Source organism: Lacerta agilis, chromosome 6 (assembly GCF_009819535.1).
Source record: "Lacerta agilis isolate rLacAgi1 chromosome 6, rLacAgi1.pri, whole genome shotgun sequence".
Classification (NCBI taxonomy): domain Eukaryota; kingdom Metazoa; phylum Chordata; class Lepidosauria; order Squamata; family Lacertidae; genus Lacerta; species Lacerta agilis.
In genome coordinates this window covers 47061627-47089612 of record NC_046317.1, presented here as the reverse complement: position 1 = coordinate 47089612, position 27986 = coordinate 47061627, and the positions used below count along the sequence as shown (strand labels likewise).

General features: G+C 45.3%; 1 protein-coding gene and 1 pseudogene across 2 annotated transcripts; one reads left to right on the top strand and one right to left on the bottom strand.

Annotated features, from left to right (window-relative positions):
• Window positions 1-26: 26 nt before the first annotated feature.
• On the top strand, window positions 27-27774 carry TIE1 (tyrosine kinase with immunoglobulin like and EGF like domains 1). Of its 2 annotated transcripts, XM_033152414.1 has the most exons (23): window positions 27-709; window positions 6052-6336; window positions 9012-9122; window positions 9483-9638; window positions 10387-10518; window positions 12082-12222; window positions 14780-14908; window positions 15153-15298; window positions 15798-15942; window positions 16737-16895; window positions 17923-18060; window positions 19025-19315; window positions 19852-20142; window positions 20480-20673; window positions 20801-21011; window positions 21406-21516; window positions 22849-23039; window positions 23593-23706; window positions 23858-23928; window positions 24530-24570; window positions 25380-25476; window positions 25706-25805; window positions 26224-27774. In XM_033152414.1, exons 1-23 carry the CDS (start codon window positions 661-663, stop codon window positions 26293-26295), a joined length of 3375 nt encoding a protein of 1124 aa, XP_033008305.1. In that variant the 5' UTR covers window positions 27-660; the 3' UTR covers window positions 26296-27774. The 2 variants fall into 2 exon arrangements, with proteins under 2 accessions (XP_033008305.1, XP_033008306.1); XM_033152415.1 differs by lacking the exon at window positions 19852-20142 and having other exon boundaries at window positions 29-709.
• LOC117049296 lies at window positions 22016-22147 on the bottom strand (annotated as a pseudogene).
• Window positions 27775-27986: the final 212 nt, after the last annotated feature.

Genomic DNA, 27986 nt, shown 5'->3' with positions numbered 1-27986 from the left:
GCAGGAAATGGTGCATGGGAAACAGGATTTCATGTCATTGCTGTGCTGTCTGTGAGGCCCTCTAAGCATCCCTCCCCCAACAGACTCCATTCCTGCTCTGGCTGAATCCCAGCCAAGAAAGCTCTTCCCACTGACTCGCAGCTTTTGCTGTGCCCAATCCATTCTCACTCTTAATCAGTTCCTGAACTGCCCAGAGGTGGTTTGTGTGTGCGTCTTTGTGCACCCCAGGCTGAAGCACCCCAGGAAGGCTTTCCAAGCAAGCATGGAAGAAACAGGCAGGTCATAATCTCTTCTGCAACAACACGTGGCAGTGAACAAAGCGCTGGAATGGGTGGAAGGGCCTTGGAGGGGACAATCTGAACTCCCAGGCAGGTAGACCAAAACTCAGCCAGAGTTTCTTTTCCTGAGGCTCGTAACATACACTTCAGAAAGCAGAAGCGGGATTTTCTAAACCAAAGAACCAGAATCTGTCTTCCTCATGGGGTGTGTGTGAACTTCCTTCGAGCTACTCTGACCCATGTAAAGCAATGGAAGACACAGGAGCATCAGGCATAGAGGATGCACTCTGCAAATGAAAAACAACGCAAATGCCCCCATCATCTTTTCCTTTTCTGGATCCGTGATGTCTGAGCTCTCCTGACCCTGTGTATACTCAGGAAAATGAGACTGGGCAGGCTTTGTGTTTCAACTCTCTTCTTGCATCTGGCAGGTAAAGTCCTTTCCCCCCCCCCTTAACAGGTTGGTGGGAGGTGGGTTGCTATTGGTTTTGGTGCCAGAAAGAATGGAAGGTTGCAGAGCTAGCGGTTACAGCTCTGCTCCAACAGACCGGGACATAGTGTCAGTATGGTGCCACATAATACTTGTTCCGCTTTTGTAAGAAATCAGTCTTTTAGTGTGGCAGCACCCAGTCTTTGGAACTCCCCGTCTATCGATATCAGGCATGCTCCTTTGCTGTACTCTTTTTTTGGTGTCTGTTAAATACGTCATTTACACAAGCCTGTCCAGACAGGTAGAAGGTTGATGTATTTTAATCTGCTTTTAGGTTATCATTGGTTTTAATTACTTTTAAAATGTTTTATTATCTTTTTAAAAACCGTTTTTACTGATAATTTTATTGTTTTATTCTTTTTGTAAACTTCAAGGGTTTTTGTTTGTTTGTTTGTTTTCATTTTCATAAATATTATGAAAATAAGTAAGTAAGTAAGTATGTAAATAAAAAGGGATGGCCATCCCATCTGATAATTTCTGGACAGGAAGTCACAAGCTACTCTTATCTAGAATTATACTGGTATTCATTACCGTATATCCAAATAATGGTAGGTAGTCTGATGCGTCAGCCTGTTGTCTACTCAGCAAATTGGGGAACCACTATGAAAATACCCAACAATTACAGGTGGTTTTGGGAGAATCCTTGAATGGCATATGAAGGGGGAAATCTTGTTCAGAGCTCTCTGAACACCCACATTTGTTGTGCTGCATTCCTTCATGTGTAGATGCTGCATTAGCTACCAACAGGACCAGTATTTTAATCAGGTTGACCACCTTCAGCAGTAGTCAGCCCTGTTTAATTGGGCTCTGGGTGAGGAACCCCTGGTGCCACCAGAATGGTGGGTCTGGGATTTAAACGTTTTCAGAGATGCTGTTATATGCAGCCCCATGTGCTGTTTCTGCAACATTCTCTTTGTCTCTCCCAGCTAAGAGTGGAAAATCATATGGTGAGCGATGGACAAATCAGTCAAATTGTGATCTGTGTCATTTTTTTGCATGAGTTCACTCATAAGTCCTTTCTATCCCAGTTTCACATTAATCTCTCTAATATGTGTGTGGTGTTGTTGTTTTAGTTTTAAAAAACTGCATGGAATTCCACATCGAGATACATATTTGAGGGCTCCTCCTATACTAGTTCCATCGTGAGTGTATTCTGCAACATGTTCTGGACACAAAAGTAGTGTGTCAGTAGTGGATTATTTTTTTCGATTTCGTAGTTTGTTCTTTGTGATGCTTCCCCAATGCTACCACATTATTGCTGTCCGGAAAGGTTATAACACAGGAAAAGCAGGACAAAAATGAACTAGAACATTCGTGATTAAAAAGTTACACGATTTCAACAGGCAGTGGCAGGATATGCACTGATTGGAAATGAAGCTCTGTGACCACCCCAAAACATCTGCAGGCCAAGACAGCCCCAACAGCATCATGATCACCAATAATCATGGTCCTTAGAATATTTTCTTCTAAAAATTCACACCTTTAAACATGTTTTAATACTGTAGAATAGAATAGAATAAACCTTTATTGTCATTGTCCCCTTGCGGGAACAAGGAAATTCCTCGGTTGCTATATCAACTCAAATAAGGCACTCCACATAATTTAAAAATACTAATAAACACAGTACAATACAGGACAATATAACAAATAAAATAAGATGACTTCAGACTCCAGAGTTTCCATTTAACGCCAAAATTGCTCTAGGAAAGAAACTGTTCTTGAGACGGCTCGTTCTCGCTTTCATTGTTCTGTATCTCCGTCCCGATGGCAGAAGCTCAAAGAAACAGTGACCAGGGTGTGATTGGTCTCTTGATATATCTAGTGCCTTTCTGTGGCACCAGATGGTATAGATACGTTCTAAGTAAGCAGCCAATAATACTCTCTGCTGTTTTGATAATTCTTCGCAACACAATCCTATCCCAAGAAGTGCAGCTTCCATACCGCACACATAAACCATAAGTGAGCACGGTCTCAATGGCACAGTGATAGAAGGCAAGCAGCAGCTTTAGCGGAAGATGATTTTTCCTTAGAATTCTAAAAAAAATACAGTCTGTGCTGCGCCTTCTTCACAATCCCCCCTACGTTGACACTCCAGGACAGATCCTCCTGTAACTCAGCACCCAGAAATCTGAACGTTGTCACCCTCTCCACACAGGTTCCTAAAGTCCACCACAAGCTCCTTTGTTTTCTTTGTATTTATAAACAAATTGTTGGTTCTACACTACTTTACCAACCGTTCCACCTCATCTCTGTAATCCATCTCACCCTCTTTATCAGAGATGAGCCCATCACAGTCGTATCATCTGCAAATTTAAGAATCCTATTACTAGGGTAGGCAGAGACACAATCACATGTGTATAGAGTGTAAAGGAATGGGCTAAGCACGCATCCCTGTGGTGCTCCTGTATTAGTACTGATCATGTTTGAGATATAGGGGCCCAACCAGACCCTCTGGGGGCGATCTGACATAAAGTCCAATATCCACCTGCAGAGTGATGGCGGGAGCCCCAAACCTACCAATTTAGACCCCAGACGTCGCGGTAAGATGGTGTTAAATGCCGAGCTAAAATATATGAAAAGCAATCTGGTATAGCCTCCCCGCTGCTCCAAATGTGCAAGAACAGCATGGAGGGCAATCGCCATGGCATCCTCTGTCAATCTTTTCATTTTATAGGCAAATTGGAATGTGTCCAGTCCCTCTGGTAGGCAGGCAACAACATAATTCCATACTAGCTTTTCAGAGCACTTAATAATTACAGGTGTGAGTGCTACTGGATGAAAATCATTCAGATTTTCCAGATTGGATTTTTTTTGGTATCGAAGCAATAATGGAGGACTTTAGGCAGGATAGAACAGTAGTCTGAGATAGGGATTGATTCAGTATCCCAGGAAAAACTCCTGCTAGTTGATCTGCGCAGTCTCTCAATACCCTTCCGGCCACACCATCTGGCCTTGTTGCCTTCCTTGGGTTGGTTCCCTTCAGCACCCTCCTCATCTCTCCTTCTTCTACACTGAATACCACATTCCCTCGGGCCGATGGTGACAATGACAGTAATGATGATGGCAAAACCTCTGCAGGTGTCGCTGCGGATGTTGGTTCAAAATGAGCAAAAAAGACTGTCGCTGAGCTAAGGTCTGTGATGGAGCATTTGGGGAATGCATAGCTGTCAACCCTCCCTGCTGTTTCCCAATGCTATAATGGAATTTCCCGCAAAAAAAGGAAAAGGTTGACAGCTATGGGGGAATGTGAACAGCTGATGGGTAACTAAGTTCTGATCTGCAGATTGGTCTGGAAGGTGTAGGTCAGGTTAGTCTGTATTCACAAAGACTGAATTCCACAACCATCTCCAACCTTTTCTATCCAGACATGGAACACAGTGAATAGAGAATGGAAGAAAAGCAGTTTTGGTAATGCCAGCCAGTGGTATTCCATGGGCAATGGGTGTTTTGAGATCATTCTGACCACCATTTGTGGTACAAACACATGCTTGGGTGATAGAAAGAACCACCATATGGCTGGATGCAGTTGTTACAGGAAAATGGGGTGATACAGACATTGTTGGCTTGGGTTTACATGTACATTTCTTTTGTCTCTGTTCAGATAAATCTTGCAGAGTTTTGAACCACTGCAATGCCCCGTGAATCCCTTTTCCTTATAAGAGAGAGTGCAATGAGTGGTCACATCATGTCTGTCTCATACCATCATAGCATGGAAAAAGCTATTGTGTGTATCCAGTCCCAAAAGGCCACAAATGGATTATTTATAGCCCTGCTCTCTAGCTAAGTTTGTGCATTGAAGCTATACTCAAGCCTGTGTGCTCACATGTTTCTTACTAACACAGGAAATAGCGTCTGAGGTGGGTAGGGTGGATTTTTCATTGGGAAAATAGCACAGGTTAAACGGTTAACCCATACTGTGATCATAATCCGGATCCTGTCCCTTGTAGCTGCTGCTTGGAAAAAATGTAAAGAAACGGATATACTGTAGTAGATTCACATAGCTCCCTCATAACACATAGTTTGACCTTCAGGAGGGATATATCTGAAGAAGTGTGCATGCACATGAAAGCTCATACCAAGAACAAACTTAGTTGGTCTCTAAGGTGCTACTGGAAGGAATTTTTTTGTTTTGTTTTGTTTTGACTATGGCAGACCAACACGGCTACCTACCGGTACCTGCAGCATGGAGAATGTGTATCGAAATGAAACAGCAGAAGGGCAATGTCTTCTGTGTTTCATCAGAATATAATTAGCTGTTTTCTGAAAAGTGACATCAGAACATCATATCTAAGAAAGTTTAATAAAGAGTTGCAAGCCTTCAGGGTCACACAAGCATAATTAGAGAGACAATCTGATCAATTCAAATATAAGGGTGGCATTCCAGAGTATATAATGTGTAATAGAAGTATTCTGGTAATAGCATCATTGTTATTCCTGAAAAGATTCCTGGATTTCTATGCTGGAAATAATGTGACAAACACATTGATTGTCACATGGTGTGTTTACATTTTGTGTTGGGATGTATGTACATGTGGACAGAAGAAGGCATGCTTAACATGTAGGGATTTTGCCATATTTGAAGAGGCCCAAAGGCTATTAATGTACTTTCTCATCATACAAACTATCTCTTTGTTCCTTTCCAAATTCAAACAAATACACAGATAAATATTTTAAGTGGTGGTATAATGATTTGTTTTCAAAACTGTACTGTATGTGTCCCGAGACAGAATAATAATATTGTTTTTAACATATTAGATAAGAACTTCCTGCTGTGTTGTTGAAAAAGCAACAGAGGTTGAGCTCCATGATCCACTGTACCTTTGTATTAAAAGAATTTTTTTTTGTGTACACACACACACAAATACAAAACAGTTCTACACACAGAATCTGTTATTAGATGTAAGCAGTTAGGTATATGTATACATATTCAACTTATCAACAAAGAGTCTACGTTCAGTGGCTCTTCCCAGAAAGGGATGGGATTTACTAGGGGTTTACTAAGACAATGTCCCGGTTAAATAGGAACAACTGGAGTTTATATCAGTTGAAAGAAAGCACATAGCCCTCTTCAGATGTTACTTTCATGAAGAGGAAACACAAGTATGCCACAGATAAGCAGACCCTGGCTACTTTCACCTGAGTGAAGCTGGCCCTCACAGTGGGAGAGTTCCCTGCTCCTCTTCTAGAGCCTAGGCAAGGCCTGGCTTGGATTGTGTGAATTATGCTGAGATCGTTTGCTCTCCCTGTCCTAAAATAACACCTTCTCTTGTTCTTCTGATGCAGGAGCAATTATGGATATCACCCTGATGGCCAACGTCTTGAGTCCCTCACACACAAACTTCTACCTCTCGTGTGTGACTGGTGAGCGAAATGCCAGCCTCCAGATTGACAGAGACAATAAAATTGTCATGACCCACCCCAGGTCCAGATTCCAGATGTACAAGAACAGCAGCCATGCAGTGCAAATGAGCGGCTTCTCCCGGGCAGACCTGGTGGGCATCACGTACTGCTTGGGGCAGACTGAGTCAGAACAAACCAGGGTGGTTTATGTGCACAACAATGTGGATGGTAAGCTTGAGAGAGATTCAACATGACACTGGAAAAGATAATATGCAGATATGTGGTTTCTAAAGGCTGAAAGTCTCCACTTTCTGAGAACTGGGAGCGATATGTACTTTGAAGTTATTCTTTCTCAATGTTAGTTCCTTACATCATTGTGGTAAGACCAAGGCTAAGGTAATGGAGTCTTCTCTCTATACCCTCCTCAGATCCAGACACTGGGGTCGTTCTTGCAATTTGTTTAAATACCAGGACAAGGAAAAAGCAAAAATGAGTATTAATCAATCTAGGGAATTCATTTAGTTTTAGGCCCAGCCAGATAAATGTGTGTTGGGGTGTGTGTGTGAAATTGATTGCAGCAGCAGTGCAATGTGTTTTTTTGTTTTTTAATTTTATTTATACATACATACATACCCTGCCCCTCTGGCTGGGTTTCTGGCTGGGTTTTAAAAAGAGGAGTGGATGAAAGAAGCTAGAAAAAAAAACAGCAGGTCTCAGCTGTGAGTGGAAAGATGTTGTCTGTATGCTGGTCTACCCATAGATGAAAATGAGGTCCACAGCAAAGGGGAAGACCTGGAATATAATTTTCTCTGAAGATGGGTCTACCCAGGCCTTGTCACCACTCTGTCACCAGCAGAGGCAGACCCACAGCAGTAGCTTCATGGAAAGGGCATCATTGCCACTGATTGGGAGGGGCAAGATGGCTGTGAAGTCAGGGCTGCATAGATGAACAGGAATGACTTCACTGGTGATATCACTGCCAAGAGGCTATTGCTGTAGCTCCACCCCAATGGGTGAGCCACTCCTAGTCACTGGACTTACCAGAAATGGCAGACCTGTTCTCTAATACTAGGTTGGTTTGTTTGTTTGTTTGTTTGTAGTATTTACTTTGCCCCCTTGCTGGAAAAAAAAATTCCTGCCAACATCTGTGGAAGGGATTCTGACATATTTTATTTATTTATATACAGTGGTACCTTGATTCTCAAACTTAATCCGTTCCAGAAGTCCATTCCAAAACCAAAGCGTTCCAAAACCAAGGTGCACTTTCCCATAGAAAGTAATGCAAAATGGATTAATCTGTTCCAGACTTTTAAAAACAACCCCTAAAACAGCAATTTAACATGAATTTTACTATATAACAAGACCATTGATCCATAAAAGCAATAAACAATGTACTGCAGTCATACAATAAATCAATCATTAGCTGAACTAGGTTCCACACAGTCACAAAAACAAAAAAAGAGCCACAAAAACGCAAAACCAGTCAGACCTCAGTGTAACACTCAAAATTGAAGTGTGGCACTCAAAACAGAGCAAGTTCGGCTTCTGAAAAAGTTCGCAAACCGGAACACTTACTTCCAGGTTTGCAATGTTTGGGTTCCAAGTTGTTTGAGTACCAAGGCGTTTGAGAACCAAGGTACCACTGTATATGATTTTCATAACTGTTGCCTACTAGTACTCATAGAATGGCATACACTGATCTAATCATGCAGCAAATAGGTTATCTGTCTTGGATGCTTTTGTTGAGATTCCTACATTTCTATAATTCTGTGAACTTAAGGGCACACATTTCCCCTGGCATCCTACTACAAAATAATTTCTGGATTCTGTGGTGCTATGGTGCTAGCCGGTCGTTATTCATATGAGTGATTCTTATTGCCAGGAAAAGAGACATCAGTCAGATATGTAATTTAAACAAAGAACCCAAGAAGAATATCTGAAAATTGACTAGATTTTCTTATCTTAGAAGGTCTTTGAAGTATGATAAACATTGATTTGGGTGAGGCGGAACAAAGACACCACTGGAAATCCAGGCTTTGTTACAAATACAATTTAAAGCATGACTTTGGGAGATATGCTCATAAGGGAGGGTTTGGAAAGAAGAATAGGAATGACGTTAACAGTAAGATGCAGAACAATCCTAACCGTAACATTACCTAAAATGAGCACATCGACTTTCACCTCACTTGTTGTATTTTAATATTTTTAAAATATTGGGCGGGGTATAAATAAGTTGCTGTTGTTGTTGTTTGTTTGTTGTTGTTGTTCTGGACACTGTGAGTTAGTACCAGCACAAAGCCGACATGCTCACCTCTCGCCTTGTAATATGTGTATAAAATGCCACACACAGTTTGTTCCACCCTTGTAAGGATTTGATCTTTTAGCTTGGCAGCATCTGCACTCTGGAACTCCCTGCCAATTGACATTAGGCAGGCATCTTAGCTGTGTTGTTTTCTGTAGCCATTAAAACTTTTTTTGTTTAGACAAGCCTACCCAGATTAGTGAAACTGATATGTATTTTATATATGACATGTATATAATATTTTAACTTTATTTTATAATGTGTATTTTTAACTGCTCCTTTATTATCATTTATTAACGTTAAATTGGCTTTAAATCTGACTTCTATCAATAATTTTAATGTATTTTTTTATTTCAAGTAAAAAGTTTGGAGTTTCTCACCCTAATTAAGTGGTATACAGATTTCATAAAAGAAGTAGAGTAAAATAGGCAAATATGCGTGTTGAGCAGGATGAAGTGCTTAGGTGAGTTCTGGAAAGCCCAGACAAAGATGGAATGACAGATCTGGGCAATCCAGGGCATGACCCTCTGCTGATCAGGGAAGAGAAAATATTGCAGGTCCTGCTTCCTAACCCAATCTCTGTTTCTGTCTGACCCTGCAGCCAACCTTGTCCCAGAGAAAGTGACACAGACATTCAGCCTCTCCCAGCCAGCTGTACTTGTTGCCAAGATAAAGCACGGGAAGAACGCAGACATTTTGTGGAAAAGGAATGGCAAGTGCCCCCATCTTCCAGCTGCATGGCTTTGGGGAGATCTGCCCCTGCTCCAATACTTCCTTGCACCCCACCCCATTCCTGGAACAAGGCCTGCCCTCAGTCATCCTTGTCAATCGAAGCTGGCAGTCTAGGCCCAGACCTGCCAATGGGCTTGCAGCTGGATGCCTTGGTGCTTCCTCAGTTCTTCTCCTACCCAAACTGCTCTGTCGGTGATGTCCTTAGAGGTTGCATGAGCCTCTAAGCCCTATCCAGGCCAGTCACAGGCTGGAGTGGATTACTGTAGCCTTAGTAGGGCTTATTCAGAGTTCAGTTGTCAGCTCTCATGCTTTTCTTCCTCCATGCCACTTTCATTTGCAGGGACCTACTATGACACCATGGACCAGGGGGAGGTGAAAGAGAGCCAGTCCACTCTGACCCTGCCGCGTGTCAGTGTGAGTGACGGTGGGATTTACAGTGCTACATTCATTGGGGACAGTCCTTTGTCAAGTGCCTTCTTCCGGCTGATTGTGCGAGGTAAGATAGTGCATGAGAAGAGAAGAATCCCTAGAAAAGACCCTGATGTTGGGAAAGATGGAGGGCACAAGGAGAAGGGGACGACAGAGGATGAGATGGTTGGACAGTGTTCTTGAAGCTACTAACATGAGTTTGGCCAAACTGCGAGAGGCAGTGAAGGATAGGCGTGCCTGGCGTACTCTGGTCCATGGGGTCACGAAGAGTCGGACACGACTGAACGACTGAACAACAACAAAGATAGTGCAGAACCGAAGAGATGCAGGTCAATAGGCACCCCAACTAATGTCTGTTTACATCCTTTGTTATGGTGTGTGTGTGATTCAGTGTCTCATCATTTAAAGACTCCCAGCTGAACATAGACAGCTTCTATTAAAAACTATTGTTTGAGATCATGAGAAGGCTTTTTCTGTGGTGCCTCTTTACCCATATGCCAGTCGTCACTTTAAGTTGCTGCCAGAGGGTAATGAACACATAGGTGTGAACTTGCCCTGAGCATAGAGGCTGTTGGAGACTGTTAGTGACTGCACTGTGGTTAATGCTGCCTTGTGCTGTCCAGAGATCGGGCTTCCTAGAGATCTCCACATCTTTTTTAAATTTTATTTTATTATTTTATGTTTATATCCTGCCTTTCTTCCATTATGGCACTCAAGGCAGTGACCAGAACCAGACCAGACAGCAGTGGCCTTCTGTGCATTCAGGCAATAATTGTCTGTCTGTCTGTCTGTCTGTCTCTTCCCCAACCTCCCAGGATGTGCAGCTAAGAAATGGGGCTCTTCTTGTGACAAGGACTGTCCCGACTGCCTGAATGGAGGCATCTGCCACCATATTGAGGGAGAATGCATCTGTCCACCAGGCTTCATGGGCACCCGCTGTGAAAAAGGTAAGAAGCAATGTGTACATGGTCTTGGTAGGAAGAGATGCCTCTGCTCCATGAACTGCACTTGTAAATCTTCACAAAGATTATAGATACCATTTGAAACCTAGTTGGATGTTGGACCCTGTTTATCCATATGTACCATATGAGGACCACATCACCCCTTGGTTGTGCACTGCCTGTATTTCTGACTGATGTGCCCCTACATAGAGTCAGCCCTTGGTGTGGAAAGCACACAAGAGCACCTGTGAAGAGCTCATGACTAAAGCATGTAAATTTTCCTTTGCTTTGAAACTGGGAATCCAGCTGCAGGAGCTGCATGGCCAATGATGTTACCTGGCTGAACCCCTTTTGTTGTATGGTCTGCCCAAGAAGAAGAGGCTAGTTGGGTATAAGTACTACTCCAGCCATGCACCGCAGTATCCAGAAGTGCATCAGATACAATTCCTAACCCTTCCAAAACCTTCCTTTGAACGTGTCTTTAGGTGTGGGAGAAGCATTAGTTTTCAGTCTTCTAAACCTTGGTGTGCAGAGGTTGCAAGTGTAGTCTTCCTTTTGAAAGTTTCCTAGTTGGGGTCAGGACTAATCCTAATTGACATTTCCTTCTTGACTAGGATGGAAAGACATGCTCTGTTGAATCCCTGAGAAAAGCTCCTCAGACTTAGGCATGACTCCTTACGCCAGTGGTTTTCAACCAATGTGCCATGCCACCCTGGGGTGCCTTGAATAATGGTCAGGGGTGCCCCGGGTAACACTGGCCTCTGTCCCTCTTTCCTCTGGTGCCCTCTCACGTCTCTGGCTCCCAAAGGCTTGCACAGCTGTTTGTTGCAGCAGCCCTGGCTATAAGCTCTGCAGGCAAATGCTGCCTCTGGGGCTGGTCAGGGGACAAGGAGTAAGTAAGCAATCAGGCGAGGGAGCCCAGACAGCCAGTCCACTAGCCCTTGCTGTTGGGAATGGACAGACAAGTCCCAGGCCCCTGTTAGGCAGAGTGAGGAGGCATCTCTTTTGGGGGGCAGGGGGGCAGCTCAGAGACCAGGAGTGGCAGCAGCAGCTGCCCAGAGGACTCCCAAGGAGAGGGGAGAGGAGGCTGAAGGAACACTCCACAAGGGAGGGTGTTCAAGAAAGGGGGAGAGGCTGCCAGCTCTACAGGCACATGGTGACATAGCTGGGCTCCTGAGCCCCACAGTGGTGCTACAGGAAGAATGTAGTTGGTCAAGGGAGCCATGGACTCAAAAAGTTTGAAAGCCTCTGCCTTAGGCAATGAAGCATGGGTAGAAGGCCATGGAGTCCCAGATAGCCTTCATATCTCAAGTCCCAAGTCCCTTATCTCTGCAGAGGGATCAACTGGTGTTGTGTGAGAAAAGACTGAACCCAGAGATCACAGTGGAGAAACCTGGCATCACAACAAAGAGGAATGATTGATTCATTATAGGCTTGGTTCTGACTGTATGCAGATAGGGCACAGGAAGGAACAGTGCACTGGCAAATGTAGTGCAGGGTTGGTGAACATGTGTAGCTTTGTCAGTACAGTGGCAGCAAATCCCTGACAATAATCTTCTTGCCTTGCAGCTTGTAAGGAAGGCATGTTTGGGCGAAACTGCCAGGAGAAATGTCATAACAAGCAAGGCTGCAAGGGACTGGCTTTCTGTCTGCCTGATCCTTATGGCTGTTCCTGTGCTACTGGATGGAGTGGTCTTCAGTGTGGCTCAGGTATGTTCCCCACAGTTTCTTTCTCCCAACTCTATGACACTTTTGGACACCAGTGTCATAAATGAGATGGGGAGGTGGGGGAAGCTAACCTACTTAGAAAGGCACAAGATGCAAGTGTATGGTGTCTGTTCCACAGAACCAAAGAAAGTCTGTGCTTCCTTTCCCCCTTCCTTTCCATGTTACATTTGGCAGCATAAAAACAACCTTGTGTAATGCTTGGGGTGCAAACCACACCCTTTATATGTTTATTTACTTCTCCAAACTTGTAGGCCACCCTTCATTAGGGCAGTTTCCAGCAATACATAAAAACACACCAAGGAAAGAAAATTAAATGTTAAAACAATCCAATTAATAAAACAGCAACAGAATGAGGCAAACTAGTGGCTACTAGTTAACATAAAAAACCAGGAGAATAAAATTGTTTTTACCTGTCAGCAGAAGCCAAATTTAGGGCACTCCCAGGTGTCACTATTTTCGGGTGGGATTCAATTCCATACCAGCAAATTCAGGTTGTGTAATTATAGTTTACTGGAAGGCCTCACCATATTAGACTTTTTGCATTAAGGAAAGTGATGGAGAATGCACTGGGATTGCTTGATTCAAAGTTGTATAACCTCCCTGAAAACAAATCAGAACAAACGCTCAATAAATATTGGGTGTCACCTAATCTCCCCACAAACTTTGTGCAAACAAATCAGGATGAATGCTCAACAAGCAGGGGTTGTCTGAAAGCAACCAGAGTCTCTGCCCCCTGGGCTTCCAGGGAAAACAAACTCCAGAGTTGGGGAGGAAACGATAGAGAAGACTCTCTCATGCACCACCATCAAATTTTCATGTAGTATTTTTAAATAGTAAAAATGATTTAAGTTCGGTCCATTAATTACAGTAGGTCTATTCAGAGTAAAACATAGCTGAATAACACCCATGTCTTTCTTTAGAAGGGTGTGGTAGCTGCCCACCCACATGGCCATCATGTGATTGATTTCTTGATAAACTGAAGCTTCTGACTTCTTGTATGAGTTCAGAGCAGCAATAGGTATATATATTTAAATGTAACATCAGATGTGACATCAGATCTGATTAACATGTTACTTTTGGATAGGGCAATGTTACCATGAGATTGTGTTTTTACCCTTGTATGTTTCACATCGTAAAAATTACTTGTGAAAAGGCATTACCTTGAGAAAACTAATGTTTACCAAGTCTCATTCAAATCCTAGAATTTTTCTTGATACAATAAGTGCCAGTTCTCAGCACACAAGGGAGAGTTCAGGGTTGGGATGGGGAAACAGTCCTTATGTGAAATCAAGACTGTAATCATTGTGAAAAAGGTAATACTGTATGAGAATTGGGGTCCTGTGATCTCTTAGAAAGTGAGATGTAATGAATCCATGGGAAAGAGGAGCTCCTAGAGGTGTGGCTAGGAGGAACCATGGATATTGGAACAGTATTGAGGAAGGCAAATTTCATTAAGTTGCGTAACCAGAGTGCAAACTTGTGGTTTCATTGTTGTTACTACCAACAAACAGCATAGTCACATTGTTTCCTGAACATCTTTACATGGAAAAGATGTTCAAGAACCCTCCCTTCATCTCAGACTCACAATATTCCTTAGTATTTTTATTCAGCTCAGCTTTGGCTACTTTCTCTGCTGGGACTCTGTTTGGCTTGTATCCAGGAGAGAGCCGCTTCCTCCCTTTGTTTCTTTAGAATCATTTCCCTCCTGCTTGGCTCCAACAAACCCAAAGAAAAAGGGGGTCCTCGTGAGCAGGAAGTTCCATAGCAAAGAGAAAAGGCTCCTCCAGCCTGATCTGTTCATTTAGCATTCATCCTGGTTTGCTTCCACAAAGTACAATAAAGAACGGGCCTCATATAACCAGTACAAAGTTTGTATGATGCCTACCCATTATTGAGCATTCATTCTGACTTGTTTGTAAGGAAGATATACGGCAGTGGGAATTCATCCTGATTTGTTTGTGTGAAGGTTAGATGTCTTCCCATCCATCAATTGTTATGCACACTTTTCAGTGCATCCCCCCCTCCCCCGGTCATTTTCCAAATCGCAAAAAGTCTCGTTTCTTGTTATTTGTAAAAGTGGGTTTGTTGCAACAAAGCACTTGAATCTACTTCAGTTCTGCAAACCTACATTTCTGGCATGCAGTTGAATCTCTCCAGTAAAATTAATAACACTCTGGAGGTGACCAATCCATTTTTTAAAAAGGAAGCTAGCACATTTAAAACTGCTTTTCCGTCTTACGTGCCTGCAGACCTAAAAATGGGAGACGGGTTAAAAGCAGCATACGTGAAATCTGCCAGACATCCTTGACCCAAGCACACACACTATGCCTTTAAAGGCCATTCAAAGCCTGTCCCTCCCCAAAGAATCTTAGGAATTAAAGTTTGCCCTTAACAGAGCTACTCTTCCCAGCACCCTTATTCAACTATAATTCCGAGGGTGTGTTTTGAATGTGCCTTAAACGTATTGCTTGTATGCAGCCCCAATCTCTGGGAAATGGTCAGAGGAGATTGACCCACGATCCCTGTGCTCTTTCCCCAGCTTGTTCCTCTGGGAGGTATGGCGCTGACTGTGCCCTGGAGTGTCACTGCCAGAATGGAGGCACATGTAACCGGTTCAGTGGCTGCATTTGCCCATCTGGTTGGCATGGACAGCACTGTGAAAAGTCAGGTAAAAGCACTTTGGGATGTGTATCATGGGAATGGCAGGAACCAGGCCCAGTGCCAGAGAACTGCCAAACAAGGAGTACATGAATGGGAGAGGGCGCTGCATAGTGGTTAGCCATTGTCTGCCACCTAGAGATAAAGGGAGGCAGGAAATAAAAATCAGATTGCCCTTTTTTAAAAATAATAATAATGCTATTTTATTATGATTGTAATGATGTTTTATCCTTATTCTGGTGTTCTGTGCTAAGATCGGATCCCCCAGATCAAGAACTTGGTCTCTCACTTGGAGTTTAACTTAGGCTCCCAGCCTGTAATTACCTGCATGGCAACAGGCAATCCAATCCCTGTGCGTGAAAACATAGAACTGCGCAAGGCTGATGGAACAGTGATCATGGTAAGCTGGAGCGGGCCCTGTACCATCCCAGAGATGTGGGCTTGGTCTTACCTCTGCCTCTCTAGCCCCATCCTGCTCTTACCCTACTCTTACCCTTTGGCCTTTTTCTCTCTGTAATCTCCCTCTCACCCAGATCAATCTGTGAGCACTGCTTCATGTTCATTCCGACTAAAGGGTGTTAAATTGGGTTTCTTGGTGTGGGTTTGCAACCCCACCACTGTTCACACGTGAGGAGGATAAATCAGGATCAAACTAGAGGTTTTGTTAATCGTGCAAGTATTTGGGTGCTTAAGCACGAGTGCTTTAGCGTAACAGTCCAATTGTCCTGAAACCACTTTTCCTCCTGTTTATATAATTGCATGTGATCTATTCCCTTCCATGTTGTAAGTAAGGATGGGGCTAAGTCAGTTGTCAACCCTATGGGACTGTGGTTCCCCACAAATACTCATAAACAGAAGACTTAAGACAGGATATGACTCTACTCTTCTCACCTCTCCAGTCTCTGAAAGCCATCATGGAAAAAGACTTGACAACCTGTGAATTTCAAGTGCCACCGCTTGTCCTCTCTGACACTAGCCTCTGGGAATGCCGTGTCTCCACTACGGGTGGGCAGGACAGTGGCAAGTTCAAGGTCACTGTGAAAGGTGAGCAGGACAGTGCAGGTGGTGAGATTTCAGGGTTAGAGATATTCATGCTCAGCTTCTGGGAATTGCAAAATCATCACAGGAGTCATCTTTGGTTGTACAGGACTCGGTTACTGAAATGTTGCCACACAGTTTTTATTTTAGTACCTCTCCTAAGATATTCTGCAGTTCTTGTCCAGGCAAAATGAGGGTCTGGTGTCTCTTTAAATGTAGTGCTAGTTTTCAAGCAAAGAAACCTAGAAGGAGAGCATTAATCAGAGAGAGGGATGAGGATTGTGCCAGGTACCAATCAGGGAAATATTGCATGAGAAACCTCTGGTGCAAATCTGTCCTAATAGCTGCAGTCATCTTTCTCTCAAGGGCAGAAGTAAAATGTGCAATCAGGGCCGTCTTAAGTATATGAGGCGCCCTGGCGCGGCTGGCGTACTCACGCTCCTGCGCTCCGCTGGGCAGCCAGAGAGCGTGGCGCAGCCGGCCAACTCGCACTCCCGCGCTCCGCCGGACAGCCGGAGGGAGCGGCTGACCAACTCGCGCTCCGCCGGGCAGCCGGAGAGCGCAGCGCGGCCGGCCAACTCGCGCTCCCACACTCTGCTGGGCAGCCAGAGGGTGTGGCGCGGCCGGCTAACTCGTGCTCCGCCGGGCAGCTGGAGGGTGCTGCCAGCGGGGCTGCAGGGCGGAGGCGCCCTCCAGGCCGTTGCGCCAGTAGGCTCAATGGTTAAGACGGCCCTGTGTGCAATCCCTTTGTCTACTTTCATGTTTGCCTGGTTTGTGATTGAAGCTGTTCCCTTCCTTAGTGCCTCCCATGCCGCTAAGCCCTCCCAGGCTTCTGGCCAAGCAGAGTCGGCAGCTTGTGATATCGCCTGTGGGGCGTGTCTCAGGTGATGGACCCATCATCTCCATCAAGGTTCTGTACAAGCCCCAAACTGGCACTTCTCAGTGGTCATCCATTGTAGGTAAGGGGTTTGCTGTAATCCTGATGGAGTTGTCGCTCTAACTTGTGTGCTCTCTTAAATCTGCAGGGCTCTCTCAAACCTGTGCCTGCTCTGGCTTCAGTTCTTTTCTACTATACAGAAAGAGATCCAGACAGGAGTGTTGTTAGCGGGTGATCTAGGGGTTGAGCTCTGGGTCTTTTGTGCTGGACCCCAGATCTCCTGCCCTTCCCCCTTCATTTTCTTTTTTCTTTTTTTAAAAGTCTTATATTTACAGAACAGCTGGGCACACCACAAAGTGCAGTGCCAGTGAGAACCCATTGCCCTAGCCATCTAACATCTTAGTTCGGCTAGGGAGAAACGGTGCATTTATGCACATTTGAGTCATTTAAGTAACTAGCAATGCTTCTTGACCCAGGGGATTCTGCTCAACAGGGAAGCAAAACATTTTCAGCTCAGCCAATCATGAAGAAACAAGGATTCTCTCAGGCTCTATGCTACAACAGGAACAGGAGATCAGGCTCCATTGTACACCACCACCACCACCCCAGCTACAATTCTCATCAGGCTTAACAAACTGCAGTTTCCAGGATTCTTTGGGGGAATTTTAATTAATTAATTGTACCCCACACACATCTGACTGGGTTGTCCCAGTCACTCCAAGTGGCTTACAGCAGAATATAACAAAACACAGCAAAACACTAGACATTAATAATTTCCCAATATAGGGCTGCCTTCAGATGTCTACGGAAAGTTGTATAATTGTTTATCTCTTTGACATCTGATGGGAGGGCATTCCACAGGGCAGGCTCCACCACCGAGAAGGTCATTTATTCTGAATGTGATTTAAATGTATTCTGTGGATATGATGCAGTCCCCATCCCTTATCTGTTAAGCATATGGAGGGGATGTTAGTCTGAAAGGAAAGGTCACAGAGCTGGAGATCCCAGTCAAAAGGCCCTGCGCAGTGGGCTCTCTGCAGTAAACAAATATATGGGGCATAACCTTCAGCATGAGACTCTACAGTAACAGACCCATATTTGATCAACAGTTGACCATGCTCAGAACATCACCCTAATGAACCTGCGACCTGTCACAGCCTACCTTGTTAAGGTTCAGCTAACACGCCCTGGGGATGGAGGGGAAGGTGACCCAGGCCCTCACGCTGTCATGGTAACAGAGTGCCAAGGTGAGTATCTGAAGTTCAGTGAGCCAAATCTGGGAAGTGGGGTGATGAAGAATGCTCAAACCGAAAGAAGTAGGTTCAGTAGTAAGCGTGTGAGTAGTGCTAAGGATGCCAACAGTTTCTAATATCCTGGTTCCCATATGGGTCTTCTTCAGCCATCCTTCCAGTCAGTAGAGATTAACCAGTAGAGATTGTACAAATGCCTACTCTGGTATTCTACAGAGACCAGCTAAGCATTCTGTTTCTGCTACTACCTCCTCTGGTTGGAGAACAAAATGCTAGTGCCCCATAGATGAGTGACCCAACCTCTTCCCACCTCAGAGATCCAACTACCTTCTGTCACAGTATATTACTGTAGAAATTTTACTTTGAGGTGGGTGAGTGTGTGTTAAGACCTTTAACATGTGGATAAACCAGGTTAGCAACTTAACCAATTTTAGCTATAACAAAATGAATGGATATAAGGCTCATCTTCTTAGCAAGTGCATGTTAACTTGTGTATAGACTTATTTCCGCAGTGGGATGCATAGGATTGTACTGCCTAAACCTATTCCCTAGCCTAAAATGTGCAGTACATCCCATCTCTGCCCTAACCCGGACCCAGCAGAAAAAAATATGTGTGTGTTTCCCCCCCAAACTGATTAACTCCAACTACACTTTTGCAGCATTTCACTCTCTAGCACACCTCCCTGCTTCCTCTTACTTTAATATACTATCCTCCTAGATATTCTCCCTCACACCTATTCACAATAGTGTTCATTTCAATTCATTCCTATCCTGTCTGTCTACTGTTGATTGCAAAGCCTCTGGGTAAAGATTGTGTCTCCTTAAGCATGTTGCACTAACTCCGCCTTATGCTGATCGTACAGCCCAGGCTGAAGAGAAATTGTCTCAGGATTTCTTCCTTCTCCAGTGCTGTTGGCAAGAGAATCAGGCTGATGGCTTCTTGTTTCTCTATTCCACACAGAGCCAACAGCCAAGCCTGTGATCGAACGCTCATTTGTTGAAGGGAGCAACACATTGCATGTGAACTGGAACCTGCCCGGTGGTGACACTGTGGGCTCTGGGTTCCTCGTTCAGCTCTATGATGCAGCCAAGGAGCTCGTCCATCAAGAAAACATCACTTCCATGATTGTGCAGTCTGCCTATATTCCAAACCTTAAATTCAACAAGGAGTACAGCCTGGTGGTGCTGGTCTATCACTGCACCAGCCTCGGACCTCCATCTGACCTCTACAAGGTCAAGATTGATAGCAAAGGTGGGCAATGGGATGTGCCATCTGGGAGAAATCTGCCACTCTCAGAAGGGAGCAGGACTGGGGATCAATGACTTTGGGGTGGGTGGCCTCTGCAAGGTTTTATTCCCAGGTGATCCCTTACAGAACAAGTACTATGTCAGAGATGTCCCAACCGGCTTGATGCTCTTGCCTTCTTGGTAGACAGGTCTAAAATCTAATTAACTTGCCTTGGCATGGTGTTATGTGTTGCGGGCTCTAAGGTGCCTCCTATTTTGCAGGGACTTCTATTTTCTTTCAAGAGGCTTTGAACCTCTGTAAACTCCTCAGGAAGCTTTAGCACATGTGTTGCCCTGGAAAACTGAGGGGTGGCTCAGGGACAAACCTATGGCTTGCTCATTGTTTCTTGGCATCGTAGTAACTCTGCTGACCAGTGTCCTCTCATGCCTATGCCTAATAGGTCCACAACTGCACTGTCCGCCAAGCCACAGACTGCATTCCTAGCAGTTGTGGAACAGGTCACTATTGCAGAGCCAACAGCTGTACCACTTGCCTCCCAGGTCCCTCATCCCCACGGTCTCTCTCAGCGGAGCCCCTTGCTGACAGCACTGTCAAGCTCACCTGGCTGCCCCCTGAGTACCCCAATGGTGGCATCAACAAGTACATTGTGGAGGTGCAACAGCTGGGGGGTACCAGTGAGCCACAGTGGATGGACACGGACAACGGCTGGGATACCACAAAGATCATTGCAGGGCTGAACACCAGCGCGTTCTACCAGTTCCGGGTGCGAGCCAGCTCTTTTGTACCAGGCGAGTGGAGCAAGCCTGTGAGAGTTGAGATCGTGGGTGATGGTGAGTGGACCAGGGGCAAGTTTGGTTGGCTGTCCCAGTGGGTGGGGTCTGAGTGGGACAGGAGGCAAGTAATGTGCGTGAAGATGCCTCTGTGATTCCTACAGCACATTCCGGGCACAGCCAAAATGCAGGCCAGCCAGCAACTGGCTCCTGGCAAATCACAGCAGCAACAGCCACCTTGGCCTGGAGCACTGATCCACCCTGGGAGGCAGAACAGCCATAGAGTCCACTCATGGCAGTGGTTCTGCATCTCCATCATGTCGTGCAGTTGCCTTCTCCTCCTTCATTGCAGAGCCAGGCACTGTTACAAAACACACTGCTTCCCTCTTTCCTGCAGGAGCCCTCAGCCAAGTGCCCACCTTGGGAAGCCAGAACTTGCCTCCATCCAACCTGGACCAGCAGTTGCTGTTGGCCATTGTGGGCTCTGTCTCCGTCACCTGTGTGACCATACTCTTTGCCCTGCTGGCCCTTTTCCTCATCAAGAAGAACTTCTTTCACCGGCGCCGCACATTCACCTACCAGTCGGGCTCTGTGAGTGATATTGCCCTGCCCCACCTGCCTCTTTCCACTGATCTTGGCTCCCCGCCCTCATAATCCCTATGCTGCAACATGCTTGTGACAGCAGACTGTTGACTCCACTTCACTCATCCTCTCACAGGGGGAAGAGACCATCTTGCAGTTCAACTCAGGCACACTGACCCTGACTCGCCGGCCCAAACCCCAGCCTGAGCCACTCAGCTACCCTATCCTGGAGTGGGAAGACATAAAGTTTGAGGACATGATAGGGGAAGGGAACTTTGGGCAAGTCATCCGGGCCATGATCAAGAAAGATGGCCTGAGAATGAATGCAGCCATCAAGATGCTGAAAGGTGAGATGCCACACAAAGTCAGACTTCCATTCTTGACACAGGAAGACCATTACCTCTCCCTCGCTAGCCCTGCTTAGGATGTAAATGATTGGCAGACCTGTCCTGATACTTGCCTCCTTCTTGACCATCAGACACATATGCATCTACATTTTTTTGGTGCTCAAGTGTTCAGAGAATGAAGATACCAGCACAGTAATTGTTCACACTGACGGATAGTTTGGCTTAGCATTACTTGTGAACAAGGGCCTATGTATGCTTGTAAAACTGTGACATGTGCATGCAGGAATGTGCATTTCTAGTCACATTCAGGATACTGATATATTTGTAACATGCATGTAGCACACCAAAAAGCTGGGCTTGGCTACATGTACAACAAATGTTCTTGCCATCACAGAATTTGCCTCTGAGAATGACCACCGGGACTTTGCTGGAGAGCTGGAAGTTCTTTGCAAGCTGGGCCACCATCCCAATATCATCAACTTGCTGGGAGCCTGCGAGAACAAGGGTGAGACACCTTGCCAATGGGGCACCCTCCAGTGCTAACTACTACTTCCCCTGCTCCTCCATATTTGGGCTCATCTGCACCACCTTTTCCTTCATTCACTGAGGAGGGCTTGTCGTGAGGGAACAACAGACCCCACCCTGCTTCCAAACAACACACACTCTAGCACACAAAGCCCAAAGCCCCATCCTCTCTTCCCACTCCTTCAGCTTGCAAAATATTTCCTTATTTCATTTTCCTTTAATCTCTCCCTGTGGTTAGTGTGGGGCAGTGACTGAAAATCAGAGCCAACACTTGAGTGTTGAGTGCCAAATTTAGTGTTTGCTTGCTGTTGTGAGGGGGTGACAGACAGATACATACCCTTAAAACATATTGCGCCACTTGTGAGCTTTACCACCAGAAAGCAAAGAATGGTAGATCCACTGATGCCTGCTTCTGTAACTGCAAAGCAGCATAAACACCAAACCCAGAAGTGTTATTATCTTCCTCCTCCTTTAGAGGAGGAAATTATGCAGTCGAGTTTCCCACACTTGGGGAAATCACAGGGGTCAACGCACCCAGAATGCCAGGCATTAGCCTCACCCTGGGAAAATCACCTTCAAGATCATGATATTTTTCCCTACCAGGAGCTTCTGCCTTCTTTACAGCAGCAATTTACTAAGAGCAAACTACTTGCATGACTGATAGAGCTGGTAGCAGGGTGAGATAATGGTGATGATCACTGAAACACATTGTTAACCAGACTTGGAAAATAAGTTTAGTCAGATCATAGTAGCACTCTTAACAATACCCTGTAAATACATGGAGGTGAGGGAAAGGAAGCAGAGCACATGGGTTTTCCTTATTTCTGCTGGAAAGAGTGAAAGAAGGGAGTGTCGGAGGGTTTTGTGGGCTGCTTTTAAAGGGTCCATAGGCAGGGTTTTAAAATGAGCAAGAGGACTTCAGATCTGAAATACAAATAGGCAGAGCATGTACAATAGAATGTGAAAGCAGCAAACAACCCACGTAGGTACAGGACCACAGAGGGCCGCAGTGCACAAAACAGATTTGGAAAGGGGGTTTTCAGGAGCAGTATGGATGAACCCTGTCATAGCACAGGCACCACCTAGTGGTTGCAGTGACGCTATCTGGTCCACTATCTTTCATGACCATGCATATTTCTACATACACTTTCCATATTACTTCATACAGAGGAGGATCTTGTGTCTTATCGCAGGTTCATCTCTGATAATTTTTATGGTCCCCTTTTCTTTCTCTACCCTGCTGCTTCTAATGGAGCAGGTTTCCTGATGAGTTTGTCTGGGCATGACTTGACAGTCTTCCCTAATTTCCCAGGTTACTTGTACATCGCCATTGAATATGCACCCTACGGAAACTTGCTAGATTTTCTACGCAAGAGCCGAGTCCTGGAGACAGATCCTGCCTTTGCCAGGGAGCATGGGACAGCCTCAACCCTCACATCCCAACAGCTCTTGCAGTTTGCATCTGATGTGGCCAAAGGCATGCAGTATTTGAGTGAAAAACAGGTCTGTGTGTCCTCACCACCTAGCCATCTTTTCCCACTAGTTGGGCTCATGAACCAGTTCTCTTTTTGGGGTGGGGCGGTGGGGGTGGGTGGGGGAGAATTAGCAAGCAAAGTCAAGGAGGGAAAGACAGAGCAGGCCTGTGCTTGTGCTTTCCATTTGTAATGTGTTTCGCATACACAGAATGGCAGGTCCATCATCTGAGGGTCTGACTTCAAGCTTGCAATAGTAGATGTGTATTGGAGTTGTATGCCAGTTATATCCTGTATTGCTTCAGCATTCTCTGGTCCTAACTCAGAGCTGTACTGACATGCATAGAACTGGGATAACTTCATGTCAGTACAGCTCTGAGTTAGGAGCAGAGAATGCTGAAGCAATACAGGAGGTGAAATGTAAGGCAAGCTTTTGAGATGCCTAAGGTTTTGGTTGCACAAGATAGCTCATGAGATGCTGTTGTGTGCAGCTGTAAAATAACTGCCAGCCATGTACTAGGATGAATGCCTGAGTTCTCTGCCACTGCCTCTGTCACTCACTGCTGTTTCCTGCCCTCCCCTAGTTCATCCACAGAGACCTGGCTGCCAGGAACATCCTGGTAGGGGAAAACCTGACTTCCAAGATTGCCGACTTTGGTTTGTCCCGGGGGGAGGAAGTCTATGTAAAGAAGACTATGGTAAGTCTGGATAGAGACGATTATGTGGACCCCTTCCTCATTCCCCAGGCTTCTCTTCTGCTCTGAGTGGAGCCCAGCTCCAGCTCTTCTCTTTGTTTGCCTGTCTATTCACAGTGGGCTTCTGTAACCCCAATGATGTTTGTTTTTGCAGGGCCGTTTGCCAGTTCGCTGGATGGCTATTGAGTCCCTGAATTACAGTGTGTACACAACCAAGAGTGATGTGTGAGTGATTTATGGGCAGGGTGGCAGGGTCAACCACAGATTAGACGACAGTGATCAGGTGGCAGGTGGTACTTTCTTCAGTTCTTCTCACCAGAGTAGTGATGGCTGCCAACCTAGAAGGCTTTAAGAGAGGATTAGACAAATTTATGGAGGATAAATATTATGATGTGCTCTGGTTCCACTTGTGGTCTTCGCATGGGCATCTGACTACCCGTTGTGAGAACAGAGTGCTGGGCTAGATGGGCCTTTCACTTGGCCCCTTTGTTCCATTTCCTGGTTAATAGAAGTAGAAAATGCAATGAAGAGGAATGTCATGAGGAGGAGAATGTATGAATGATCCTCTGTCTTTTACTTCTTTAATCAATCCATTAAGTTGCAATACATTTGAAGCTTATTTGGTGTTTTTTGAGATATTGAAGGAAGTGTACAATAACTTACAATTAACAAAGGGAAACTACTGGCTTCAGTATTTTCTTTTTTCTTTCTGTATTAGAAGCAGGCCAGAACAAAAATGATCTTAGAAAAGCAGCAAGTTTGCTACAGTAGAGTGGACAAAGCTGGACGACCTCAGCCTACATCCTAACTTGTCTTTCTCTTGCAGGTGGTCGTTTGGGGTTCTCTTATGGGAAATAGTTAGCCTGGGTAAGTTTCTGTCTCTGTTGCCCTCACTGTCCTTTATGCTATACATCCCATTTTGGACTCACACTCTTCAGAACAGCTTCTTCATTTCATTTCTCCAACATCCTCTCTGTGAGTGACATCAGAGTGCCTTACTCTTACTTTGGTTGACGAACATGGAAACAACCTTGAACCAATCTTCCTAACAGGACAGCCAGGATAAAAACCTTCACTTTGGGGAGAAACACAAAATGCAAGCATGCCTAGTCTTAGCAGATCTTTCCCCCAAATGGGACGGCTAACCTTAAGAACATCATGGGAGAAAAACTCTTACTGACCTACATAATCTATTCACCTCTCCATATAGTTGCTATTGTACGCCTTCCAGTCTAGCTGCACTTTGCATTACGTATGGGTGAGGACAGGATGTACAGGACATACAGAGATGGGTGGTTTAGGAGAACTGCAACATTTCCCTTTGTTCCAGTGGCACCCAGAAGGCTATGTTAAGTGTGCATTGCACCAAGCAGGAGTGGCTGGTGAGACTGCACATTGCTTGCCTGGTTTTGCAACACCATGTGTTGCTGACAGTTACCAAGTGGGAAAGGGGAGGGGCAAGGCAGTGGGATGCTCAGCCCAGTGCAGCCATAGCAGCCAAGCTAATTCAGCACTCCCAGCACCGCACCCCTCCCTTCCCTCAGCGATGGGAGCAGCAACATGCAGTGTTAGGAAGCTAGGAGAGCAATGCAGCCCCACCCATAGAGCCCCGTGGGCCACTAGTCACTAGCGGCCCCAAGATGCTGGTGAATATGGTGCCTTGTCTGATTTCCTAGGAGGGACGCCATACTGTGGCATGACATGTGCTGAACTCTATGAAAAGCTGCCCCAAGGGTACCGCATGGAGAAGCCTCTCAACTGTGATGACGAAGTGTAAGTGGAAACCCTTCCCCCCACCCAACACACACATCCTATTTTCTCAGTTGTCTCCTTCCAGTGGTCACTGGCATACTAGGCCTCAGCCTCTACATCTCCTCACTGCCACATGCTGATGGAGGAGCTGGAGAGAGAGATGCCCAGTAGACCAAGCGTCCAGTGAACTTGGCAGTTCCCCTTCCCTTGTGTATTTAGCTTCATTCTGATTCTCCACCTTCTCCTGCAGCTATGAGCTAATGCGGCAGTGCTGGCGGGACCGGCCATATGAACGTCCACCCTTTGCTCAGATATCGGTGCAGCTCATCCGCATGCTGGAAGCTCGGAAGGTATCACTATCTAGGGATATTCTTGCTGTGCTCTGAATAAAAGCCTCCTGAGCTTTTAGCCTATGTGCTGTAAAGATGTGGGTGAGCAGAGTTTACAGTCAGATGACAGAACCCAGTGTCACCATTGGGGGCCCCAGCACCCTTATCATACCGTTCAACTAAAAATATCCTGTTGTTGTAGGGTCTCAGCTTCTTTCATCAAGGCAGGATGCAGGTGGTCCTTAGAACTGGGCCCTATATCAGGCAATTGTCCCAAGATGTTGGGCTGGGGCTTGCTCTGAGCATGTTTGCAGTGTAAGGTTAAAATATGAGTTATTATATTATCTTTTCTAATCGGAACCTGGAGGAAAATATACTCAGAAAAGAAAGGGGTAAAAGGGAGTAGCCCCCCAACTTGACTCTGTTTCTCCTTTGACAGGCCTACGTGAACATGGCTTTGTTTGAGAATTTTACTTATGCAGGGATCGATGTGACGGCTGAGGAAGCATGAGAGACTTGAGTACTGACCCCACCAACCTGTGGACTCAAACAGGGCAATAGAAACCTCCTGTACATAAGTCTCATGGTCATGCCACCATCTTTTTACATAGAGCACAGAACGGAGCTGAACTTGGCTAGTCCAGAGGATCCTGCATGAACCTATCCCTCATGCCATCTTCTTCCCTGACCAGAAGGGCATGGACAGCACACATCACAATCCAAGACTCTGCCAAACTTATAGGAAATATGGAGCTCGGAGAGGTGACACACAGCTATAAATTGTGCTAGGGGAGCATCTATGCTCAGTAGCCCTATATATCACAAACTCCATGTGCTGACTCCAGCCTGCCTCCAAGATGGACAATATGGGACCCATGCATGAATGGAGGGCATGGTTCGCATGTGGAGCAGCCTTCGACTTGAAACAGAGTGCCTCTTGGTCTTGGAATTCAGCATGGGGAGGAAAGGAGAGGAGAAAAAGGCAAAGCATTACGAAAGCAAGAGAATCTGCATCATCCATATTCATGCATACATACACCACAACCAATATCTTGTGCCTTGCAGGAAGGCAGAGGGCAGATCTTAGCCAAAGATTACCTGCTGCCTGCATGGAAACACACTTCTTTACATTCTCTCCTCCAGGCCTCATTTCTGCAGAACGAGGCAGGAATGTGGAGATACAGTAGTAGCAATTTTCAAAGCCAGCCACTAGGAAGGAGTTTAAATGCTTTCACACTGACCCTTTTCATGTCATCTGCTGCTGCTGCTGCTGCTGCTGCTAAAAGCATTGGCCTGTGCCGTTTGCAGTTCATCTCATATCCTTTCCAAAATAGCCCACTTTTCCCGGGTTCTTTTTCACAGCCTGTTGCTTTTCTTTGAACAGGTGCAAGTACTGCACAAACTTGTTAAGCAAGTCCTCCATAATGTTCTTATGTAATTAATTGTAATTTTAATTGTAACACCTTTGAACACCTGTCCCAGGAGCAAGTCCTCCTCCACTTCCTCTATTTTTCTCCCGTTTTGGCAGCTTCCTCCTGCTCCTTGTCTAGCAGGCCCATGCGTGTGCTGATTCCAATTAAGCCTGCTTCTAAAACTCAGAGAGTGTGTTTGCACAAAAGAAGCATTGCACAGGACTGGATATACCTTTGGTTTAATCTGCCAAGGCCCTCCTTGTGTACAGCATTCAAGTGACACGTTATACAACAGGAGGGACCAAAGCTCAGAGCAGTCACATGCATGTAGAAAGCCCTAGGTTCAATCCCTAGGCATTTCAGTTGGAAGGATCAGAAAGCAGGCAATGGGAAAGACTTCTGCCTGAGACCCCAGGGAGCTGCTGTAATTTGAAAGAGAAAATACTGATCTAGATAAACAAATAATCAAATCTGGGTTGTGTGCACATCATTGGCTTAAACACAGCTAGGTGGTTCTTTTTCTCAATTCAAATCAAAGCTGGTTTGGGGAAAAACTCATCAAAACATAGTATTCTATTTTTTAAAAAACCAGCAGGATAGATCTGGATTGTGGCTAATGTATGTACACCACTTCCCAAATAAACAATGGGAGCTCGGTGGATGCAGAGTAAATGGGTGTGTGTACACAGCCTTAGTATAAGGCAGCTTCCTATACATATAATGTCACCTGGATGTTTCTCCAAACATTTGCTTTTGAACAAATACCATGAGGAGTTTTTTTCACCGGGCA